Source organism: Lampetra fluviatilis, chromosome 58, assembly GCF_964198595.1.
Source record: "Lampetra fluviatilis chromosome 58, kcLamFluv1.1, whole genome shotgun sequence".
NCBI lineage: Eukaryota > Metazoa > Chordata > Hyperoartia > Petromyzontiformes > Petromyzontidae > Lampetra > Lampetra fluviatilis.
This window is the reverse complement of record NC_136332.1, coordinates 2,872,791-2,894,388: the sequence shown is the minus strand read 5'-3', so window position 1 is coordinate 2,894,388 and position 21,598 is coordinate 2,872,791. Positions and strand designations below refer to the sequence as shown.

General features: G+C 51.2%; 2 protein-coding genes across 2 annotated transcripts in view; both read left to right on the top strand.

The window, feature by feature from the left end:
- The window catches only part of TBC1D24 (TBC1 domain family member 24), a 525,632-nt gene that overhangs the window by 241,862 nt on the left and 262,172 nt on the right, over positions 1 to 21,598 (top strand). The window lies entirely within an intron of this gene.
- Positions 1 to 21,598, top strand: part of LOC144950597 (ankyrin repeat domain-containing protein 40-like) — a 35,117-nt gene that overhangs the window by 2,219 nt on the left and 11,300 nt on the right. Inside the window, exons 2-6 of the mRNA XM_078880751.1 lie at positions 8,789 to 8,921; positions 9,287 to 9,435; positions 11,878 to 12,092; positions 18,636 to 18,774; positions 19,971 to 20,164. Coding sequence (XP_078736877.1) covers positions 8,789 to 8,921; positions 9,287 to 9,435; positions 11,878 to 12,092; positions 18,636 to 18,774; positions 19,971 to 20,164 — 830 coding nt within the window. The remainder of the gene's footprint in view (positions 1 to 8,788; positions 8,922 to 9,286; positions 9,436 to 11,877; positions 12,093 to 18,635; positions 18,775 to 19,970; positions 20,165 to 21,598) is intronic.

Genomic DNA, 21,598 nt, shown 5'->3' with positions numbered 1-21,598 from the left:
AGTGGCGGTTGTGAGTGCCACCACCACAATATGTACTCCTCTCATCATAGCAGATACCACCACAGCAGTATGCACTGCTGTAATCATAGCAGGTTCCACCACAATATGCACTGCTGTCATCATAACAGGTACCACCACAGCAGTATGCACTGCTGTAGTGATAGCAGGTACGACCTCAGTCGGTATGCACTGCTGTAGCGATAGTAGATACTGCTATCGAGTTGGTAGATACCGCTATAGTAAATACTAAAACAGTCAGTATATACCGCTACAGTCAGTCAATACTGCTACAGTCAGTATATACTACTATACAGTCAGTACATACTACCACGGTGAGTAGCTACTAGAGTCAGTAGATACTATTATAGAGTGAGTAGATACTGCTATAGATTTTGTAGTTACTACTATAGTCAGTGGATACAACTATAGAGTCAGCAGATACTATACAGTTAGTCGTTACGAGTATATAGTCGGTAGATACTACTGTAGGCCCAGTAAATACTACTATGGTCAGTAGTTATTACAGTCACTAAATACTACTACACAGGCAGTAGCTACTACTGGCTCAGTAGATACTACGGTACAGTCAGTAGATACTACTACAGAGTCAATAGATACCACTTCCTCTGTTGTATGTAAGGTGTTGTTAGTATATATACCTACGAGGGGTAAAGATATTTAATCTTAATTTGGGAGCTTTCGTGACTGCAGGAATTATTCTTTGGTTCTTTTCGGTTAAGTCACGTCTAAAAATAAAATAATAAATCAAAATAAAACAACACATTACGACGTTTGAGGGTAAAGATATTTTTTGAGGGGGGGGGGGGGAGACCGCAATTTTCGGAAACCTTTTGACATCAACTATTTACCCAACACTTTCTACAACTTTTTGGACTTGTGAAAGCCTCTTATATATTTGTTGGTGGAGAAATGTACAAACAGCCCACCGGGCTTTGACAATACCTTAGTATCTGTGTATATATATGCACGGTTTTTAAGAAATATATTTTTCACCCGGGCAAAGTAGTAGTATATAGTAGTGTACAGTAGTGCAGTGTATAGTGTAGTGTATAGTAGTGTATAGTGTAGTGTATAGTAGTGTAGTGTGTAGTAGTGTAGTGTATAGTAGTGTAGTGTGTAGTAGTGTAGTGTATAGTAGTGTAGTGTGTAGTAATGTATAGTGTAGTGTATAGTAGTGTAGTGTATAGTAGTGTAGTGTGTAGTAGTGTATAGTGTAGTGTATAGTAGTGTAGTGTATAGTAGTGTAGTGTGTAGTAGTGTAGTGTATAGTAGTGTAGTGTGTAGTAGTGTATAGTAGTGTAGTGTATAGTAGTGTAGTGTATAGTAGTGTAGTGTATAGTAGTGTAGTGTATAGTAGTGTAGTGTGTAGTAGTGTAGTGTATAGTAGTGTAGTGTGTAGTAGTGTATAGTGTAGTGTATAGTAGTGTAGTGTGTAGTGTGTAGTAGTGTAGTGTATAGTAGTGTAGTGTGTAGTAGTGTATAGTAGTGTAGTGTATAGTAGTGTAGTGTATAGTAGTGTAGTGTATAGTAGTGTATAGTGTAGTGTATAGTAGTGTAGTGTGTAGTAGTGTATAGTGTAGTGTATAGTAGTGTAGTGTATAGTAGTGTAGTGTGTAGTAGTGTATAGTGTAGTGTATAGTAGTGTGTAGTGTGTAGTAGTGTAGTGTATAGTAGTGTAGTGTATAGTAGTGTATAGTAGTGTAGTGTATAGTAGTGTAGTGTGTAGTAGTGTATAGTGTAGTGTATAGTAGTGTAGTGTGTAGTAGTGTAGTGTATAGTAGTGTAGTGTATAGTAGTGTAGTGTATAGTAGTGTAGTGTATAGTAGTGTAGTGTATAGTAGTGTAGTGTATAGTAGCGTAGTGTATAATAGTGTATAGTAGTGTAGTGTATAGTAGTTTAGTGTATAGTGTAGTGTATAGTAGTTTAGTGTATAGTATAGTGTGTAGTGTATAGTGTAGTGTATAGTAGTGTAGTGTATAGTAGTGTAGTGTATAGTAGTGTAGTGTATAGTAGTGTAGTGTATAGTAGTGTAGTGTATAGTAGTGTAGTGTATAGTAGTGTAGTGTATAGTAGTGTAGTGTATAGTAGTGTAGTGTATAGTAGTGTAGTGTATAGTAGTTTAGTGTATAGTATAGTGTGTAGTGTATAGTAGTGTCTAGTATATAGCGACGTAACCATCCACGTCGCTCCCGCACACTGAAACGTCCTCATCATCATCGTCACTTATTATATGTAGTAACAATATCACTGGGCGAGATAAAACGAGCACGACTGTTGGTGCCGGATGGACTGGTTTCCGTCGTGGGAATGTGGAATATCCACTGCTGGCTGAGACGAGCTATGAGAGAATTGTAATAGCCCGTGCTTCCGTGCGTGTTTGTTCAGGTGTGTGTGTGTGCACACCAGTACCATGGTTACTGTTACCTACAATCGCGTTCACCGATACAACCATTCATGCTTAGGACTTGGTCGACCAGGCTGACTGTTGCACGCTGTCCACGACTACACTGCAGGTCACAACACACTCCACTCGCTACTCATCCACTCACTCACCCACTCACTCAATCACTCACCTATTCACTCACCCACCCACCCACCAACCCAAACACTCACCCACTCACTCACCCACCCACTCACCTATTGACTCACTCACTAACCCACCAATCCACCCACACACTCACCCACCCACTCACCAGCCCAAACACTCACCCACTCACCCATCCACTCACTCACCTATTTACTCACCCACCCACTCACCAACCCAAACACTCATCCACTCACTATCCCATCCACTCACTCACCTATTCACTCACCCACCCACTCACTCACCTATTCACTCACCCAACCATTCCCCCACTCACCCACCAACCCACCCTCTCACCAACCCACTCACCCACTCACTCACCCATCCACTCACTCACCTACCCACTCACCAACCCAAACACTCATCCACTCACTCACCCATCCACTCACTCACCTATTCACTCACCCAACCATTCCCCCACTCACCCACCAACCCACCCACTCACCCACCCATTCACCAACCCAAACACTCACTCACTCAGTCACCCACCCACCCACTCACCCACTCACCTATTCACTCACCCACTCACCCACCCACCCACTCACCCACTCACCTATTCACTCACCCACTCACCCACCCACTCACTCACCAAATCACTCGCCCACCCACCAACCCAACCCCTCACTCACCCACCCACTCACCCACCCACTCACCCACCCACTCACCCACCCACCCACCCACCCACTCACCCACCCACCAATCCACCCACACACTCACCCACCCACTCACAAAGCCAAACACTCACCCACTCACTCAACCATCCACTCACTCACTTATTCACTCACCCACCCACCCACTCACTCACCCATCCACTCACTCACCTATTCACTCACTCACATATTCACTCACCCACCCACTCACTCATCTATTCACCACCCAACCATTCCCCCACTCACCCACCAACCCACCCACTCACCCACCCACTCACCCACCCATTCACCAACCCACTCACCCACTCACTCACTCACCCATCCACTCACCTATTCACTCACCCACCCACTCACTCACCCATCCACTCACTCACCTATTCACTCACCCACCCACTCACTCACCTATTCACTCACCCAACCATTCCCCCACTTACCCACCAACCCACCCTCTCACCCACCCATTCACCAACCCACTCACCAACCTACTCACCAACCCACTCACCCATTCCCTCACCCATTCACTCACCCACCAACCCACCCACTCACCAACCCACTCACCCACCCACTCACCAACCCACTCACCCACTCACTCACCCACTCACTCACCCACCCACTCACCCACCCACCCACTCACCCACCCACTCACCCACCCACTCACCAACCCACTCACCAACCCACTCACCCACCCACTCACCAACCCACTCACCCACTCACTCACCCACTCACCCACTCACCCATCCACTCACTCACCCTCTCACCCACCCATTCACCAACCCATTCACCCACTCACCCACCCACTCACCCACCCACTCACCCACCCACTCACCAACCCACTCACCAACCCACTCACCCACCCACTCACCAACCCACTCACCAACCCACTCACCCACTCACTCACCCACCCACTCACCCACCCACCCTCTCACCCACCCATTCACCAACCCATTCACCCACTCACCCACCCACTCACCCACCCACTCACCCACCCACTCACCCACCCACTCACCAACCCACTCACCCACTCACCCACCCACTCACCAACCCACTCACCAACCCACTCACCCACTCACTCACCCACTCACCCACTCACCCATCCACTCACTCACCCACCCACTCACCCTCTCACCCACCCTCTCACCCTCTCACCCTCTCACCCACCCATTCACCAACCCATTCACCCACTCACCCACCCACTCACCCACCCACTCACCCACCCACTCACCAACCCACTCACCCACCCACTCACCCACCCACTCACCAACCCACTCACCAACCCACTCACCCACTCACTCACCCACTCACCCACTCACCCATCCACTCACCCACCCACTCACCCTCTCACCCTCTCACCCACCCATTCACCAACCCATTCACCCACTCACCCACCCACTCACCCACCCACTCACCAACCCACTCACCAACCCACTCACCCACCCACTCACCCACCCACTCACCCACCCACTCACCCACCCACTCACCAACCCACTCACCCACCCACTCACCCACCCACTCACCAACCCACTCACCCACCCACTCACCAACCCACTCACCAACCCACTCACCCACCCACTCACCAACCCACTCACCAACCCACTCACCCACTCACTCACCCACCCACTCACCCTCTCACCCTCTCACCCACCCATTCACCAACCCATTCACCCACTCACCCACCCACTCACCCACCCACTCACCAACCCACTCACCCACCCACTCACCAACCCACTCACCAACCCACTCGCCCACCCACTCACCCACCCACTCACCAACCCACTCACCCACTCACTCACCCACTCACCCACTCACCCACTCACCCATCCACTCACTCACCCACCCACTCACCCTCTCACCCTCTCACCCACCCATTCACCAACCCATTCACCCACTCACCCACCCACTCACCCACCCACTTACCCACCCACTCACCAACCCACTCACCAACCCACTCACCCACCCACTCACCAACCCACTCACCAACCCACTCACCCACTCACTCACCCACCCACTCACCCTCTCACCCTCTCACCCACCCATTCACCAACCCATTCACCCACTTACCCACCCACTCACCCACCCACTCACCCACCCACTCATCCACTCACTCACCCACCCACTCACCAACCCACTCACCCACTCACCCACCCACTCACCAACCCACTCACCCACCCACTCACCCACCCACTCACCCACTCACTCACCAACCCACTCACCAACCCACTCACCCACCCACTCACCAACCCACTCACCCACCCACTCACCAACCCACTCACCAACCCACTCACCCACTCACTCACCCACTCGACCCACACGCTCGCCAACTCTGCGTGGGTCACCACACTTTCACCTTCGCTCCACGCGCTGCTCCACTTTGGGATTGACCTCCCAGCGCCTCGTTTCCCCGACGCTCTCGTCATAACCACGTCACTCAAGTGACCTCTTGAACTCTTCCATCTAGGACAGCTGTGGCAGCGCTGTGGCAGCGCTGTGGCAGACCGCTTGGTCTTTGCTCAGCAGCTCTGTACAAGCGTGTACCCTACACGTGTCTAGGCGAAGTGCACTGTGTTAAGACTGTCTGGATTTGAAGCTTTCGTGACTACAGGAATCCATACTCTTTGGTTCTTTCGGTAAAGTCACGTGGGTAGAAAATAAAATAAAGTAAATCACGACGTTCCATGCTCGTCCACCTGATGATGGACGCTTGTGTTGCTCCCGAAACGTCGTGATTTACTTTGTGTTAAGACTGTCTATGTGTGTGTGTGTGTGCACCACATTGTGTTAAGACTGTCTGTGTGTGTGTGTGTGTGTACACCACATTGTGTTAAGACTGTCTATGTGTGTGTGTACACCACATTGTGTTAAGACTGTCTATGTGTGTGTGTGTGTACACCACATTGTGTTAAGACTGTCTGTGTGTGTGTGTGTGTGTACACCACATTGTGTTAAGACTGTCTGTGTGTGTGTGTACACCACATTGTGTTAAGACTGTCTATGTGTGTGTGTACACCACATTGTGTTAAGACTGTCTGTGTGTGTGTGTGTGTACACCACATTGTGTTAAGACTGTCTATATGTGTGTGTGTGTGTACACCACATTGTGTTAAGACTGTCTGTGTGTGTGTGTGTGTACACCACATTGTGTTAAGACTGTCTATATGTGTGTGTGTGTGTGCACCACATTGTGTTAAGACTGTCTATGTGTGTGTGTGCACCACATTGTGTTAAGACTGTCTATGTGTGTGTGTGTGTGCACCACATTGTGTTAAGACTGTCTATGTGTGTGTGTACACCACATTGTGTTAAGACTGTCTATGTGTGTGTGTGTGTGCACCACATTGTGTTAAGACTGTCTATGTGTGTGTGTGTGTGTGCACCACATTGTGTTAAGACTGTCTATGTGTGTGTGTGTGCACCACATTGTGTTAAGACTGTCTATGTGTGTGTGTACACCACATTGTGTTAAGACTGTCTATGTGTGTGTGTGTGTGCACCACATTGTGTTAAGACTGTCTATGTGTGTATGTGTGTGCACCACATTGTGTTAAGACTGTCTGTGTGTGTGTGTGTACCCCACATTGTGTTAAGACTGTCTATGTGTGTGTGTGTGTGTACACCACATTGTGTTAAGACTGTCTATGTGTGTGTGTGTGTACACCACATTGTGTTAAGACTGTCTGTGTGTGTGTGTACACCACACTGTGTTAAGACTGTCTATGTGTGTGTGTACCCCACATTGTGTTAAGACTGTCTATGTGTGTGTGTGTGTGCACCACATTGTGTTAAGACTGTCTATGTGTGTGTGTGTGTACACCACATTGTGTTAAGACTGTCTATGTGTGTGTGTGTGTACACCACATTGTGTTAAGACTGTCTGTGTGTGTGTGTGTGTACCACATTGTGTTAAGACTGTCTATGTGTGTGTGTGTGTGTGCACCACATTGTGTTAAGACTGTCTGTGTGTGTGTGTGTACACCACATTGTGTTAAGACTGTCTGTGTGTGTGTGTGTTCACCACATTGTGTTAGGACTGTCTATGTGTGTGTGTGTACACCACATTGTGTTAAGACTGTCTATGTGTGTGTGTGTGTGTGCACCACATTGTGTTAAGACTGTCTGTGTGTGTGTGTGTGTGTACACCACATTGTGTTAAGACTGTCTATGTGTGTGTGTGTGTGCACCACATTGTGTTAAGACTGTCTGTGTGTGTGTGTGTGTGCACCACATTGTGTTAAGACTGTCTGTGTGTGTGTGCACCACATTGTGTTAAGACTGTCTGTGTGTGTGTGTGTACACCACATTGTGTTAAGACTGTCTATGTGTGTGTGTGTGTACACCACATTGTGTTAAGACTGTCTATGTGTGTGTGTGTACACCACATTGTGTTAAGACTGTCTATGTGTGTGTGTGTGTGTGCACCACATTGTGTTAAGACTGTCTGTGTGTGTGTGTGTACACCACATTGTGTTAAGACTGTCTGTGTGTGTGTGTGCACCACATTGTGTTAAGACTGTCTATGTGTGTGTGTGTGTGCACCACATTGTGTTAAGACTGTCTATGTGTGTGTGTGTGTGTGCACCACATTGTGTTAAGACTGTCTATGTGTGTGTGTGTGCACCACATTGTGTTAAGGCTAAACGGGGGGGGGGGGGTTTATCATTGTACACTCAGGTACAAAGTGACATATTCGACCGTCGAATAGTCGACCATCACGTGTCCACCCTGACCAGTTGGCCTCGCAGACCCCGTGCAGTATCTGCGATGTTTAACTGCGGATGTGTGGCACAGGAGGGAGCTGTATTCCATTGCACCGTGGGCAGGAGGCGAGGTGGGTGGATGTGATGTTACGGCATGACGTGTGATGTCCTGCCCCCCACCCCCGCAGCTCCAACTCGCACGGTCGGCTACGTGCGGTGCGAAAGAAGTTCCACACACATGATAATTGGTTGTTTACCCTTCTATCTGGCAACAAAACTGACACGCACATACTTGTGTTTGAACTTGTACGCAGCAAGTTGGCACAGGTGGTGCATCTGCAAGTTATCTCATGCGCCTTTTGGCGTCATCTGGTCCAACCCATGTGAGACTGGGCTCTAATAAAAGCTGTCTCGGGTGTGGACCAATCAATTTCAAGGACAGTGCATACATTATCAGAGTTATGTGTTTTGTTTGCATTCCGACCGCAGGTATTGTGGTCAATGCAAACATGACTCCTTGTAGAAAAACAGGTGTCAGTTTTGTTGCCAGATAAAAAGGGTAAAAAAAACAATTATCATATTTTGCTACTGGCAAAGGAGGTTCCAATGGTATTTTGAGTTTGAGTTAATTTCATTTATGACGTGGATTATTTCCAAACTTTGTTACAAGGCAGATCCGTGCTTGTACGTACGCATGTCGAACCCCTTTCGCGCCGTACGTGCGGAGCGAAAGGTCTCGTGCCTCGTGTAGGAGGAGGAGAGACGGGGCAGCGAGCGCGACTGAACGTGTGCCGTGTGGAGCACGACGCGACGATTTGACGACGATTCGTGCCGCGTGCAGGGGGAGAGTCGGCGAGCGAGCGGGACCGGGAGGAGCTGCTCAGGGAGGCGGCGTGCCTGGGGGACGTGGAGCTCGTCAAGAGGCTCGTGAACGAGGGCGTCGCCGTCAACTCGGCCAACGACCTCAACGGGTGGTGCGTGGTGTGCCGGGGGTCAGATGTGGGGAGCGGTGGTGTAGCGGTTAGCGCTACGCTGCGCTATGAACCCGGCAACCCGAGTTCGATTCCCGCTCACGGCCAACACCGGTGACGATTATCTGAACCGGTCCTGGGCCTCTCCTAGGTCGACTCAGCCTCAAATGAGTACCTGATGCGGTGTGTAAACATCGCCACTAGGGAGACAAAGGCGGTCGGGCGTGGTGCTGGCCACCCACCCCCTCGTGTGCCGTGTCGGCCTTCACAGGTGCCACCCGCTAACAGCGCTTGCCCCTGCGGTCTGTGAAGGCCACACGTGTGATCTCTGTTGCTGTGTGCGTGCGCTGGTCTTGGCGCGCACGCAGGACGGGGCTGCACTGGGCGTGCAAGCGAGGCCGAGCCTCCGTCGTCTCGTTCCTGCTGGAGTCCGGTGCCGACGGGGAGGCGCTCACCGCCAAGGGGGAGAAGCCGCAGCAGCTCACCAGCAACGCGGCCATCCTCTCGCTGCTCGGAGGTCAGCGCCGGCGTCGTTACGACGACAGCCGGGCAGGGCGAGCACACACGCACGCACACACGCACGCACGCATGCATGCACGCACACACACACGCACACACACACGCACGCACGTGCACGCACACACGCACGCACACACGCACGCGCACGCACGCACACACGCACACACACACGCACGCACACACACACACACGCACGCACACACGCACGCGCACGCACGCACACGCACGCACACACGCACGTGCCGATCCGGCGCTTGTGTGTGTGTGTGCGTGCGTGTGTAAAACTTGAAAACTGTTGAGCCGCACCTACGATTGAGCGCGGTTGGCTCCGTACGGTGCGAAAGAAGTTCACCATAAATATAAACTACTGTCAACTGCACACTACTATACACTACACTACTATACACTACTACACACTACACTACTATACACTACACTACTATACACTATACACTACATTATATACTACACTACTATACACTACTACACACTACGCTACTATACACTACACTACTATACACTATACACTACATTATACACTACACTACTATTCACTACATTACTATACACTACACTACTATACACTACACTATACACTACGCTACTATACACTACACTACACTATACACTACACCACTATACACTACACTACTATACACTACACTACACTATACACTACACCACTATACACTACACTACTCTATACTACAATATACACTACACTATACACTACACTACTCTCTACTACACTATACACTACACTACACTATACACTACACTACTATACACTACACTACTCTATACTACACTATACACTACACTACTATACACTACTACTCTATACTACACTACTATACACTACACCACTATACACTACACTATACACGACACCACTATACAATATTGAGAACTCCGATTGGCACGGGGGCGCCTTCCCGGCACAAATCTGCCACCGCAAGCGCCATCGCATTCACACGGAGGCGGCTGGGCGTGTCGGTGGCTACGCCGCCCCTCGTGGGCTGTGCTGGCCTCCGGACCGCTCGCTAGCGCCGCTCGCCCCGACACTCTGCTGCGGACACACACGATCTTTGCGATTCGCGATAGATACTTCTTTTTAAATCCTTTATATTAAGTTCACTTGCTTACTTGCTTGTGCGCTTACGACCGTGCAAATCTTTCGGTCGTTTTTTAACCCACTTCCCGTGATCCAATCGAGCTGGCATTTTGCACACAGACTCGTTGTGCGTGACAATGTATTTAGGAATTTTTTTAAAATATTTAATTACCAATTGCTTAATGGTGGCAGGCATCTCAAGCCAGCGGACGAGAGGACTCTAGCCGCCACGCATATAAAGGATTTATAGTGAAAAACTTTGTTTTTACGGGTTAATTTTTTCGGGTCAAATCTGAATATTTATTCGTGCCGGAGGAATCCGATGAGCATTCAAGATCCTTTTTCACGGATGTCCGGTAGCTCCACAGATGGGCACGATGCCCACTGTCGTAATTATCACGCTGAACAAACGCGTGCCGACTGCTTCTCCTGCGCGTCGAAGGGCAATCCGCGCGCGTCGATCAATTGGGCGCGACGTCTCGCTGGTAACCGTCGGGCGATTACGCTTGTCAACACACTTTTTCTGGCATAAGGTATTACAACGGTTGTAAGGTAATTTTGGGGTGCTGATTTCAAATCTGGCATCAGTTTTTGTCTATAACATCAGGTTTTTAAGATATCAAATATTTCTAGATTTGAAGCTTTCGTGACTGTAAGGATTCATATTCTTAGGTTTTTTCGGTAAAGTCACATACGTGACTTTACCGAAAAAACCTAAGAATATATCAAATATTACATTTTCAATAAAAACTAAATAAATAAATGTGGATATCTTCATAAAATGATATTATAAACACAATATCCTAAAAATACAGCACCATATTTTAACACTAAAGCAGTCACTGACTCGCAACAACTTGCAATCATAAGTGACAGAGTTAATTTCGGGTAAAATCAATGAAAATGGGGTATGCCGATAGCATAAAAATGAGATGTGATAGAGCAAATCTGAGATCAGATTTGGAATCGGCACCCTGAAATTAGTCTAGAACAGCTGCAAAAGTCCAGGCCAGAAAAAAATGTTTTTTGTTGTTGTTGACCAGTGCTATCAGTCCACCTCACAGAGGCGTGGGGGGGTGGTCAATCTTCTTTCATTCTCTTTGTTTTTTCGGTAAAGTCACGTAGATAATTAAAATTTATTTTAATTTCATTTAGAAAAATTTTAAATTGATTTTTATTTCATTAAAATTGTATTAAAATTTATTTCATTAAAATACATTTTAATTTCATTTTTTTTTTACCTACGTGACTTTACCGAAAAACTAAGAGTATGAATCCTTGCAGTCACAAAAGCTTCAAATCTAGAATGAATCTTCTTTGCCGCAGTGGAAGAGAACGGCCACCGTGAGCCGGCGCCAGCGGAGGGCGAGCTGCCCATCGTCCCCAACTACCTGCAGAGCCCCGTGCTGGGCTACGTGAGCGACGCGGGGAGGAGGGTGGACGCGGAGATGCGGAGAGATTCGGCGCGGGACTCCGCGTCATCCGCCTGCTCGTCCGCCTCCTCCAATAACAACGACAATGACGACTCCACGGCTCTCCCCGTGAGTCACGGGGACCGCCAACACGACGGGCGGTGTGTGTGTGTGTGTGCGGCGTGTGTTGTGGTTGTGTGTGTGTGTGTGGCGTGTGTTGTGGTTGTGTGTGTGTGCGGCGTGTGTTGTGGTTGTGTATGTGTGTGTGCGGCGTGTGTTGTGGTTGTGTGTGTGTGTGGCGTGTGTTGTGGTTGTGTGTGTGTGTGTGTGCGGCGTGTGTTGTGGTTGTGTGTGTGTGGCGTGTGTTGTGGTTGTGTGTGTGCGGCGTGTGTTGTGGTTGTGTGTGTGTGTGCGGCGTGTGTTGTGGTTGTGTGTGTGTGTGTGTGCGGCGTGTGTTGTGGTTGTGTGTGTGTGCGGCGTGTGTTGTGGTTGTGTGTGTGTTGTGGTTGTGTGTGTGTGTGTGGCGTGTGTTGTGGTTGTGTGTGTGTGTGGCGTGTGTTGTGGTTGTGTGTGTGTGTGTGCGGCGTGTGTTGTGGTTGTGTGTGTGTGTGCGGCGTGTGTTGTGGTTGTGTGTGTGTGTGTGTGCGGCGTGTGTTGTGGTTGTGTGTGTGCGGCGTGTGTTGTGGTTGTGTGTGTGTGTGTTGTGGTTGTGTGTGTGTGTGTGTGCGGCGTGTGTTGTGGTTGTGTGTGTGTGTGTGCGGCGTGTGTTGTGGTTGTGTGTGTGTGTGTGTGCGGCGTGTGTTATGGTTGTGTGTGTGTGTGTGTGCGGCGTGTGTTGTGGTTGTGTGTGTGTGCGGCGTGTGTTGTGGTTGTGTGTGTGTGCGGCGTGTGTTGTGGTTGTGTGTGTGTGTGTTGTGGTTGTGTGTGTGTGTGTGTGTTTGTGTGCGGCGTGTGTTGTGGTTGTGTGTGTGTGACGTGTGTTGTGGTTGTGTGTGTGTGTGTGTGTGCGGCGTGTGTTGTGGTTGTGTGTGTGTGTGTGACGTGTGTTGTGGTTGTGTGTGTGTGTGTGTGCGGCATGTGTTGTGGTTGTGTGTGTGTGTGTGTGTGCGGCGTGTGTTGTGGTTGTGTGTGTGTGTGTGCGGCGTGTGTTGAGGTTGTGTGTGTGTGTGTGCGGCGTGTGTTGTGGTTGTGTGTGTGTGCGGCGTGTGTTGTGGTTGTGTGTGTGTGTGTTGTGGTTGTGTGTGTGTGTGCGGCGTGTGTTGTGGTTGTGTGTGTGTGTGTGTGCAGCGTGTGTTGTGGTTGTGTGTGTGTGTGTGGCGTGTGTTGTGTGTGTGTGTGCGGCGTGTGTTGTGGTTGTGTGTGTGTGTGTGTGCGGCGTGTGTTGTGGTTGTGTGTGTGTGCGGCGTGTGTTGTGGTTGTGTGTGTGTGTGCGGCGTGTGTTGTGGTTGTGTGTGTGTGTGCGGCGTGTGTTGTGGTTGTGTGTGTGTGTGTGCGGCGTGTGTTGTGGTTGTGTGTGTGTGTGTGCGGCGTGTGTTGTGGTTGTGTGTGTGTGTGCGGCATAAACCTGTAATTAATAAGCTTGTGCCGGAGGCCCCGGGGGGTCAGGCTTTTATGACGTCTCCTGGCCAAACCCCATTTGGCGGAGCCAGGAGATTGAATTTTAACCCTCGGGGCTCCTCCAGTAACAACGAAAAACCATTGCGGATGGCCACGTGGAATGTTCGAACGCTCACTGCGGAGGAGAGGCTGCCACTCCTCTGTCGGGAGCTGGACCGGTACCGCCTGGATCTCTGTGGCATTCAGGAGGTCCGGTGGACCGGTTCTGGCTCCTGCCACCATGAGGGGTGGACAGTCCTCTACTCGGGGCAGGAGACTGCCAAACAACAGGGTGTGGCTCTTCTTCTGAACAAAAGAATGAAGGGGGCGTGGGAGCGTGGCGGTGAGGTGTGGGAAGCTGTAAGCCCCAGGATACTTTGGGCTCGCCTTCCCATCAACCAGAGGCGAGGAGTGGTGGTCGTGGTTACTTACGCCCCCACCGAAGACGAACATCCGTGGAGGGATGCAGGCAAAGCCGATGAGTCAGACGCTTTCTATGACCTACTGTCACAGGTGCTGGCTAAAGTGGCCACTCGGGACAGAGTCATCTTGTTGGGTGACTTCAATGCCCGAGTTGGTCATGATGCTGGCACCTGGTCTGGAGTGATTGGAAGGCATGGGCCAGATCAGCTCAATAACAACGGTAGGAGGCTGCTAGATTTCTGTGCAGCCCATGGGCTTGTAATTACCAACACGCTCTTCCGGCATCGGCGCATCCACACAACATCATGGATGCATGCCGGGTCCAAGCAAGAACATCTGCTGGACTACGTAGTGACGGACCAGCGGATGCGAGCCCATGTCCTTGACACCAGGACCTACCGTGGAGCTGATCTGCCCTCTGACCATCGACTAGTCATCTGTAAGATGCGCCTGCCATTCTTCCACTCCGGTGGTGGGTGTACACCCAGGATCCCATTCCAACCAAAAGTGGCCTGGTCTAAGTTAGCTGATGAAAGTTGCAAGCGAGAATTTCATCATCGCTTGCAGCTGGGGTTGGCATCGTCCCCCACTCCACCTGATGTCGAGGGTAAATGGGCGAGGTTTAAGACTGTGACTCATGCAGCTGCAATGGCTGCTTTGGGTACGCGGTCCAGACCTCCCCGGGAACCCTGGCTGACGGAGGAGGTGTTCAGGTTAATTGAGAAAAAGCGACAGGCCCACTCTCATCGCCTACAGCATCCCACGTCAGAGAATGAGGAGGTTTACCGCAGCCTTCGCTCGGAGGTTCGGAGAGCCGTAAGGCGCTGTAAGGATGGGTGGTGGTCGCGGGTTGCTGAGGAGATGGAGTCTGCCTCAGTGGCCCGCGATCACAAATCACTATTTAACTCCATCAAAAAAGTAACCTGCAGCGCCACACCTATTACCATCATTAGAGGAAAAAACGGTGATCCAATCTCCGACCCCCAGGAACAGGTTTGCAGATTTGCTGAGCATTTCTGTGAGGTCCTGGGGGAGGGAAAATCTCTCAGCCAGGAAAACATCATGGCACAAAGTGGGGATAACCCTGCTGAGGCTGCGGTGCCTCAAATATTGGAAGAGGTCACCCCCTGTGAGTGGCTGGCTGAGGTACCGGCTGTTGAGGAAGTACTGAGGGCGATCCGGAGTCTGAGACCAGGGAAGGCACCGGGCAGAGATGATCTCCCAGGCGAAATGCTGAGGGAGGGTGGCGTTTGTGCACAGACTGCCCTATATGACATCATAACAACAGTCTGGACCACTGGACGGGTTCCGCAGGACTGGAAGGATGCCCTGGTGGTCCCCCTCTTTAAGAAGGGGGACCGCACAGACTGTAACAACTACAGGGGCATCTCACTCCTCAGTGTGCCGGGTAAGGTCCTGGCAAGGATTATTCAACATCGCCTTGCTAGGCATGCTGAGGAGAGGCTTGCGGAGCCCCAATGTGGTTTCAGGAAAGGGCGGTCCTGCACAGATGCCATATTTTCTGTCCGTCTGCTACAGCAGAGGTGTAGGGAATTCCAAAAAGACCTACATCTCTGCTTTATTGACCTGGTCAAGGCCTATGATACCATCAGTAGGACTGGGCTCTGGGTTGTTCTTCGTGCTTTCGGAGTCCCTGACCCTCTGCTCACGATCATTAAGGACCTTCATGATGGTGAGCGGGCCCGGGTAAAACTACGTGGCCGGGAGTCGGAGCCTTTCCCTGTACACCTTGGGGTGCGACAGGGATGTCCTCTGGCTCCCACATTATTTAACATCTATTTCGACTGCGTAGTTCGTGAAGCCTTCAATAGCTGTACCGGGGGAATTACCATTTGGTACAGATATAATGGGAGGCTGATCGACGCCCGGGTGCGATCAAGGGATGGCTCCCTATTGGTCAACCACGTTATGTATGCCGATGATTTGGTAATAGCTGCTCATTCAGAAGAGGAGTTGGAGACGCTGCTGCTGAGGCTGGAGTGTGCCACTAAGAGGTGGGGCCTTACCATCAGCCCCACCAAAACTAAGCACCTGCCTGGGTATTTTGTACCATCGGGCACTCCGCCCCCACAACTCCCAATCGGTGATGGGGCAGTTGTGGAGAGAGTAGAGAGTTTCCCATACCTGGGCAGTGTGCTCATGACCAGCTCCAGTTTATCAGCAGAGGTCTCACTCCGAATCAGTCGAGCGGCAATATCTTTTCATCGGTTGCGTAACGCTGTGTGGAAGCTACCTGGTCTGTCGCTCCGCACGAAGCTTCAGGTCTTCTCGGCCACGGTCATTCCCTCCCTTCTCTACGCTTGCGAAACGTGGACCCCCCTAGTGGAGCATCTTCGCCGGTTGGAAACATTTAGGCTGGCCTGCCTACGATCCATCCTGGGTTTGACCAGGCTGGATTGTGTGAGGAGCTCACAAGTCCTTGAAAGATCTGGGCAAAGTCCCATCAGTGAGCTCCTCCGGCAGGCAAGGCTGCGTTGGCTGGGTCATGTAGCCCGCATGCCCAGCCACCGCATGCCTAAACAGCTTTTGTTCGGCCGGATCGAGGGGGCTAAACGGGCGCGGCACGGGCTAGAGAAGAGATGGAGTGATGTGGTACAGGAGGACGTGGAGCTGAGTGGACTTGCCGATGACTGGTACCAGCGGTGTCAAGATCGGCCTCAGTGGAGGAGGCTCGTGAAGGACGCTACTGGGCAGTTGGAGGCAGTCGCCCTCCAACAACAACGGAGGGCGGAGGAGCGACGCTCACAACAACGAGCGGAGCGCCGGGTGGCTAAAGCACAGCAAGTTGGCACAGTAGGGGGCACAGGTGGTGCATCAGCCAGTCATCTCGGTCATCTCGGTCAGTCGACCCGTGGCACCTGGGTCTGCCCCGTGACCTCCTGCCAGCGGGCGTTCGACACTTCACGTGGCCTCAAGGTGCACATGGCCTGGCACAAGCGTCGTGGTGACGTCACCGCCACTTAGTGGCGAATGGCGGTTGTTGTGTGCGGCGTGTGTTGTGGTTGTGTGCGGCGTGTGTTGTGGTTGTGTGTGTGTGTGTGCGGCGTGTGTTGTGGTTGTGTGTGTGTGTGTGTGCGGTGTGCGTTGTGGTTGTGTGTGTGTGTGTGCAGCGTGTGTTGTGTGTGTGTGCGGCGTGTGTTGTGGTTGTGTGTGTGGCGTGCGTTGTGGTTGTGTGTGTGTGTGTGGCGTGTGTTGTGGTTGTGTGTGTGTGTGTGCGGCGTGTGTTGTGTGTGTGTGCGGCGTGTGTTGTGGTTGTGTGTGTGTGTGTGTGCGGCGTGTGTTGTGGTTGTGTGTGTGTGTGTGCGGCGTGTGTTGTGGTTGTGTGTGTGGCGTGCGTTGTGGTTGTGTGTGTGTGTGCGGCGTGTGTTGTGGTTGTGTGTGTGTGTGTGCGGCGTGCGTTGTGGTTGTGTGTGTGTGTGTGTTGTGGTTGTGTGTGTGTGTGTGCGGCGTGCGTTGTGGTTGTGTGTGTGTGTGCGGCGTGTGTTGTGGTTGTGTGTGTGTGTGTGCAGCGTGCGTTGTGGTTGTGTGTGTGTGTGTGCGGCGTGCGTTGTGGTTGTGTGTGTGTGTGTGTTGTGGTTGTGTGTGTGTGTGTGCGGCGTGCGTTGTGGTTGTGTGTGTGTGTGTGCGGCGTGTGTTGTGGTTGTGTGTGTGTGTGTGCGGCGTGCGTTGTGGTTGTGTGTGTGTGTGTGCGGCGTGTGTTGTGGTTGTGTGTGTGTGTGTGCGGCGTGTGTTGTGGTTGTGTGTGTGTGTGTGTGCGGCGTGTGTTGTGGTTGTGTGTGTGTGTGTGCGGCGTGCGTTGTGGTTGTGTGTGTGTGTGTGCGGCGTGTGTTGTGGTTGTGCGTGTGTGTGCGGCGTGTGTGTCAATTGGGGGCAGTCGCCCTCCAGCAACAACGGAGGGCAGAGGAGCGACGCTCGCAACAACGAGCGGAGCGGCAGGCAGCTGCAATGCACCTAGCCTGGCACAGCAGGGGGTACAGCTGGTGGTGTATCTACCGGTCATCTCAATCAGCCAACCCATGGCACCTGCTGGGTCTGTGCCGTGACCTCCTCCTGCACCTAGCCTGGCACAGTAGGGGGTACGGCTGGTGGTGCATCTACCGGTCATCTCAATCAGCCAACCCATGGCACCTGCAGGGTGTGTCCCGTGACCTCCTGCCAGCGAGTTGTCAACACTTCACGTGGCCTCGGAGTGCACGTAGCCTGGCACAAGTTCCGCGGTGACGTTACCGCCGCGTGCTGGCTGCTGTTGTTGTTGTTTACACTTGGCGTGGCCTCAAAGTGCGCCTGGCGTGGCACGGGTGCGGTGGTGACGTCACCGTCACTCCGTGGCGAATGGCGGGTATTGGTGTTGGTGTCGGTGTGTGTGTGGTCTCTGGTGTATCGGGAGCGGTCAGCGCGCTACGCTACGAACCCGGTCACGCAAATTCGATTCCCGCTCAGGGTCAACACCGGGGACGATTATCCGAACCGGTCCTGGGTCTCCCCTAGGTCGACTCGGCCTCAAATGAGTACCTGGTGCAGGTGTGTTAGCGTCGCCACTGGGTAGACAAAGGCGACCGGGCGTGGTGTTGGCCACGCACTTGCCCCGTCGGTCTGTTAAGGCTACACGGGGGACCTTTGTCTTTGATGCAGGCCGGGGTGACGGCACCGCAGGCGAGGGCTGTGGAGGCGGCTGCCGTCACCAACGGCACTCCGCACGGCGCTCCGCACGGCATTGCGGCTCCCTTCCATCCCGTCTTCTTCCCAACGGCCTACCCCCTCATCAACCAAGGTAACCACGGTGACAGTGGTAACCACGGTGACCACGGTGACGGCCGCGACGGTGACGACGATGGTGACGACGATGATGATGGCGGTGATAGCGACGACGATGACGGTGGTGACGGTGATGGCGGTGATAGCGACGACGATGACGGTGGTGACGGTGGTGACGATGACGACGACGATGATGACGGTGACGATGATGACGACGACGACGGCGGCGGTGACGGTGACGACGTGAATGTCACCGACAGTCGTCTATTATTGACCAGCTCTAGTGTGTAGTGACCAGCTCTAGTGTGTAGTGACCAGCTCTAGCGTGTAGTGACCAGCTCTAGTGTGTAGTAAAGGACACTCCCAGTGGTGGCACAAGGTGACTTCAGCACCTGTCCTGAAAGCGGACACGAGTCGGGCAGTCGGGCAATTTTAAAGTAACATTTGGGTTTCAGTCTTAGCATCGTCATCGTTGGTGCAAATCACGTCGCTCGCAGTCGCCGGGGAAGGCGGCGGCAGTCAGGCTGTGAGCCGTCGCTACCAACCACCCGTTGTCCAAGCTTTGCATTCCTCCACGTGTCACGATGTTTTGGACTAATGAACCAGTGCTTGTACCTTCTTGGTTCTTTCGGTAAAGTCACGTAGAAGGGAAGTAATAAAAATAAAACATAATAAAATAATTCTCACGACGTTTCGGCCGCAACGCAAGCAGCCGTCCTCATTCAGACGCTGTCTCCCCGACAGACCTGGTCTTCACCTGAGGACGGCTGCTTGCGTTGTGGCCGAAACGTCGTGAGAATTGTATTTTATTATGTTTTGTTTTTATTATTTTATTATTTCCCTTCTACGTGACTTTACCGAAAGAACCAAGAAGATGAATCCCTGCAGTCACGAAAGCTTTAAATCGAAAAAAAATATTATTTTATTAAAAGATTTTATTCTATTATTTTATTATATTATTATATGATATTATTTTATTATATTAGTTTATTATTTTATTTTATTACATTATATTATTTTATTATATTATTTTATTATGTTTTATTTTTATTATTTTATTATTTCCTTTCTACGTGATGACTTTACCGAAAGAACCAAGAAGTCACGAAAGAAGCTTTAAATCGAAATTCAGTGCTTGTACATTTAATTAAGGTGGTGGCGATGATGACGACGACGATGTTGATGGCTATGACGATGTTGACGTTGGCGCAGAGGAGCTGGTGGTGAAAGTGCGACTCCAACCGGGATGCACGACAGCGCCCGTCGACGTGGACTTTGTGGAGGTGGAGTTGAGTCGGCGGGGCCTCACGATGGCCTCCCTGGTGCACACCTGCAGCCTGGAGCTCGGGGTGGATCCCGGCAAGGTGACACGCGTGCGCAAGCTGCCCAACACGCGGCTGCGCAAGGTACGGAACGAGCAATGCCGGCGTCACGGGCTCGGATGGGCGCGCACAAGCACGTGACACTTCATCTTCTTGGTGCTCTCGGTAAAGTCACGTGGAAGGGAAATAATGAAATAATAAAAATAAAACATAATACAATTATAAAAATAAAACATAATAAAATTTCGATTTAAAGCTTTCGTGACTGCAGGGATTCATCTTCTTGGTTCTTTCGGTAAAGTCACGTAGGAGGGAAATAATAAAATAATAAAAATAAAACATAATAAAATACAATTCTCACGACGTTTCGGCCACAACGCAAGCAGCCGTCCTCAGGTGGAGAACAGGTCTGTCGAGAAGACAGAGTCTGAATGACACACCACCAGGCTTGGAGCGTCTATTTAAGCTGGGTTGGAGGGGGAAGAGCGCCTTGACAAAATAATTTGCATATCAAGAGGAATTTAGCATATTTATGGGAAATGCAGATATGCGATTAGTACTGCTTGTGAAATGCGTAGGAGGTGGGTGGGGGGTTTAAAGTCATATTATGCCCGTGCATTATGCAGGATTAGCAGCATCAAAGGGAGGGGATAGGGGTAGCATTAATAAAGGGAAGGAATGTTAATAGTATGTAGCTGCAGTAACTAAAACCACCACGTAAACAACTAAAGTATAAACTACATAGCATCATCAGTATACTAAATATACTCTCCAATAAGCTGAGCTACTAACAGTAAGTAATACATTACAATTCTACGTCGCAAAAATATAATATGCTTCCAGCTAAACTTTTTTCTCTTACATCACACGGGTCTACCCCGTACTATATATTGCCATAGACAAACCCAACATTAAATTACATACTGTATTACTATACACCACCCTATACACTTAACGTAGGGTGGTGACCACCGACCCACTCCGACTAGCGCACACCGTCGCTCGCTAACACGGACTCACGGACTCGCGGTGAGCGTGGGCTACTGGCGGGTGCGCCGACTGGAGGCTTGACTCTTCTTCTTGGGAGGGCGTCTTCGCGATGCGTCTCCATTCTTGACGCGGGAACCTGGAGGCCCGTGAGGAGGCCGTTTATGTCGGCCTCGGCGCGCCCCGGGCCCCACCCCGGCCACGCCTCCCTTGGAGACGCCCCTCCAAGCTGCTCGGCTGTCCACGTGGCCCCCCTTCCAAGGTGCCCCCGGCCCCCCCCCACCTTGATCCGGTCACGTGTCCAGCCGGGTTCACTCCATAGCCTCATCCCCACGGCCGCCGGATCCCTGAACCCGACCCTGATGTCATTCCTGCCTCCAGACGGGATGACATCGTGTGAGTGTGTGTCCAGTAGTGACGTTGCCAGGCACTACACCAGTAGCCGCCATTCGCCACTAAGTGGCGGTGACGTCACCACGGCGCCTGTGCCAGGCCAGGTGCACCTTGAGGCCACGTGAAGTGTGGAAGGCT